This window comes from Cariama cristata, unplaced genomic scaffold (genome assembly GCF_000690535.1).
Source record: "Cariama cristata isolate BGI_N322 unplaced genomic scaffold, ASM69053v1 scaffold14705, whole genome shotgun sequence".
Lineage (NCBI taxonomy): Eukaryota > Metazoa > Chordata > Aves > Cariamiformes > Cariamidae > Cariama > Cariama cristata.
Window position 1 is genome coordinate 1 of NW_009615926.1, and position 2,008 is coordinate 2,008.

The window sequence follows — 2,008 nt, forward strand, 5'->3', positions numbered from 1 at the left end:
CCCCCCTCCCCAACTGCCCTGGGGCTCTCTGCTCTCCTCCATCCTCCTCCCCCCTTTCTCAAGTCCCTCTCCCTCACTTCTCCTCTCCTGCCCCTGGGTCCCCCTTCCCGTGTGCCACCATGACCGTGATGGCTGGAGAGAACATGGATGAGACTTCCGTGCTACCTGGCCACCCCCAGGATAGCTACCAGCCCGCTGCCCACGATGACCATGAGTGCTGTGAGCGTGTAGTGATAAACATTGCCGGACTACGCTTCGAGACACAGCTGAAGACCTTAGCCCAGTTTCCCAACACTCTACTGGGCAACCCCAAGAAGCGCATGCGGTACTTTGACCCCTTGCGCAACGAGTACTTCTTTGACCGTAATCGGCCCAGCTTTGATGCCATCCTCTACTATTACCAGTCCGGGGGGCGGCTTCGCCGGCCGGTCAATGTGCCGTTGGACATGTTCTCTGAGGAGATCAAATTTTATGAGCTGGGTGAGGAGGCCATGGAAAAGTTCCGGGAAGATGAAGGCTTCATCAAAGATGAGGAGAGACCCTTGCCAGAGGGGGAGTACCAGCGCCAAGTATGGCTCCTCTTTGAATACCCAGAAAGCTCTGGGCCTGCAAGGGTCATCGCAATAGTCTCTGTCATGGTGATCCTCATCTCCATCGTGATCTTCTGCCTAGAGACATTACCTGAGCTGAAGGAAGACAAGGAGTATACAGTGCATCGCACCGACAACACCACCCAGGTCTACAAATCCAACATCTTCACAGATCCCTTCTTTGTGGTGGAGACCCTGTGCATCATCTGGTTCTCCTTTGAGCTGGTGGTGCGCTTCTTCGCCTGCCCCAGCAAGACTGAATTCTTCAAGAATATCATGAACTTCATTGACATTGTGGCCATCATCCCTTACTTCATCACCCTGGGCACCGAGATGGCCGAGCGGGAGGGGACTCAGAAAGGAGAGCAGGCTACCTCCTTGGCCATCCTGAGAGTCATCAGACTGGTAAGAGTCTTTCGAATCTTCAAACTCTCCCGGCACTCTAAGGGCCTCCAGATTTTGGGACAGACCCTCAAAGCAAGTATGAGAGAGCTAGGTTTACTAATCTTCTTCCTCTTCATTGGGGTGATCTTGTTCTCTAGTGCGGTGTATTTTGCTGAGGCTGAAGAACCTGAGTCTCATTTCACAAGTATCCCCGATGCTTTCTGGTGGGCGGTGGTATCCATGACCACTGTGGGCTATGGTGACATGTACCCTGTGACAATTGGAGGCAAAATCGTAGGCTCCTTGTGTGCCATCGCTGGTGTGCTGACAATTGCCCTGCCTGTACCTGTCATCGTGTCCAACTTCAACTACTTCTACCACCGAGAAACAGAAGGGGAAGAACAGGCTCAGTTACTTCACGTTAGCTCCCCTAATTTAGCATCTGACAGTGATCTCAGTCGCCGCAGCTCCTCCACAATCAGCAAATCTGAGTACATGGAAATCGAAGAGGATATGAATAATAGCATAGACAATTTTAGAGAGGCTAATCTCAGAACTGGCAACTGCACTGTAGCCAACCAAAACTGCGTTAATAAAAGCAAGCTGCTGACTGACGTGTAAACAAAAAAACCAAAATCCCCACTCACAGCTTGAAGACTTTAGTGACACAGTCACACTTTGTAGATGCTTTACTGATAGTCTTTGAATGCTTTATTTACCTCGCAAATGCGTTGTTGCATTGCGAATTTTTGCTCAGCGATAAAGAAGCTTCCACGATCCATGAAAGATAAGATTTTGTTTATTTTTAAAAAACATTTTCCAGCTGGTAAATGATAACCATTTGAACTAGTTTAGTTTTAAGCTGTATGACACTAGACCTAAACTTTTCCTCTCCCATCTCCCTTTTTTTTTTTTTTTTTTTTGATGAAGTTAACTTGAAGTAAGCAAGACAGTTTTTAGAGCTATAAAGCATATGCATGGATTCCAGTAAAAATATTCTGCAAAACTGCACAGTTGCAAGAAAGTGCATCAGA

General features: G+C 48.3%; 1 protein-coding gene across 1 annotated transcript; it reads left to right on the forward strand.

The window, feature by feature from the left end:
* Positions 1–119: 119 nt before the first annotated feature.
* On the forward strand, positions 120–1,595 carry KCNA1 (potassium voltage-gated channel, shaker-related subfamily, member 1 (episodic ataxia with myokymia)). Its single transcript, XM_009699992.1, has one exon. It carries the CDS (start codon positions 120–122, stop codon positions 1,593–1,595), a length of 1,476 nt encoding a protein of 491 aa, XP_009698294.1.
* Positions 1,596–2,008: the final 413 nt, after the last annotated feature.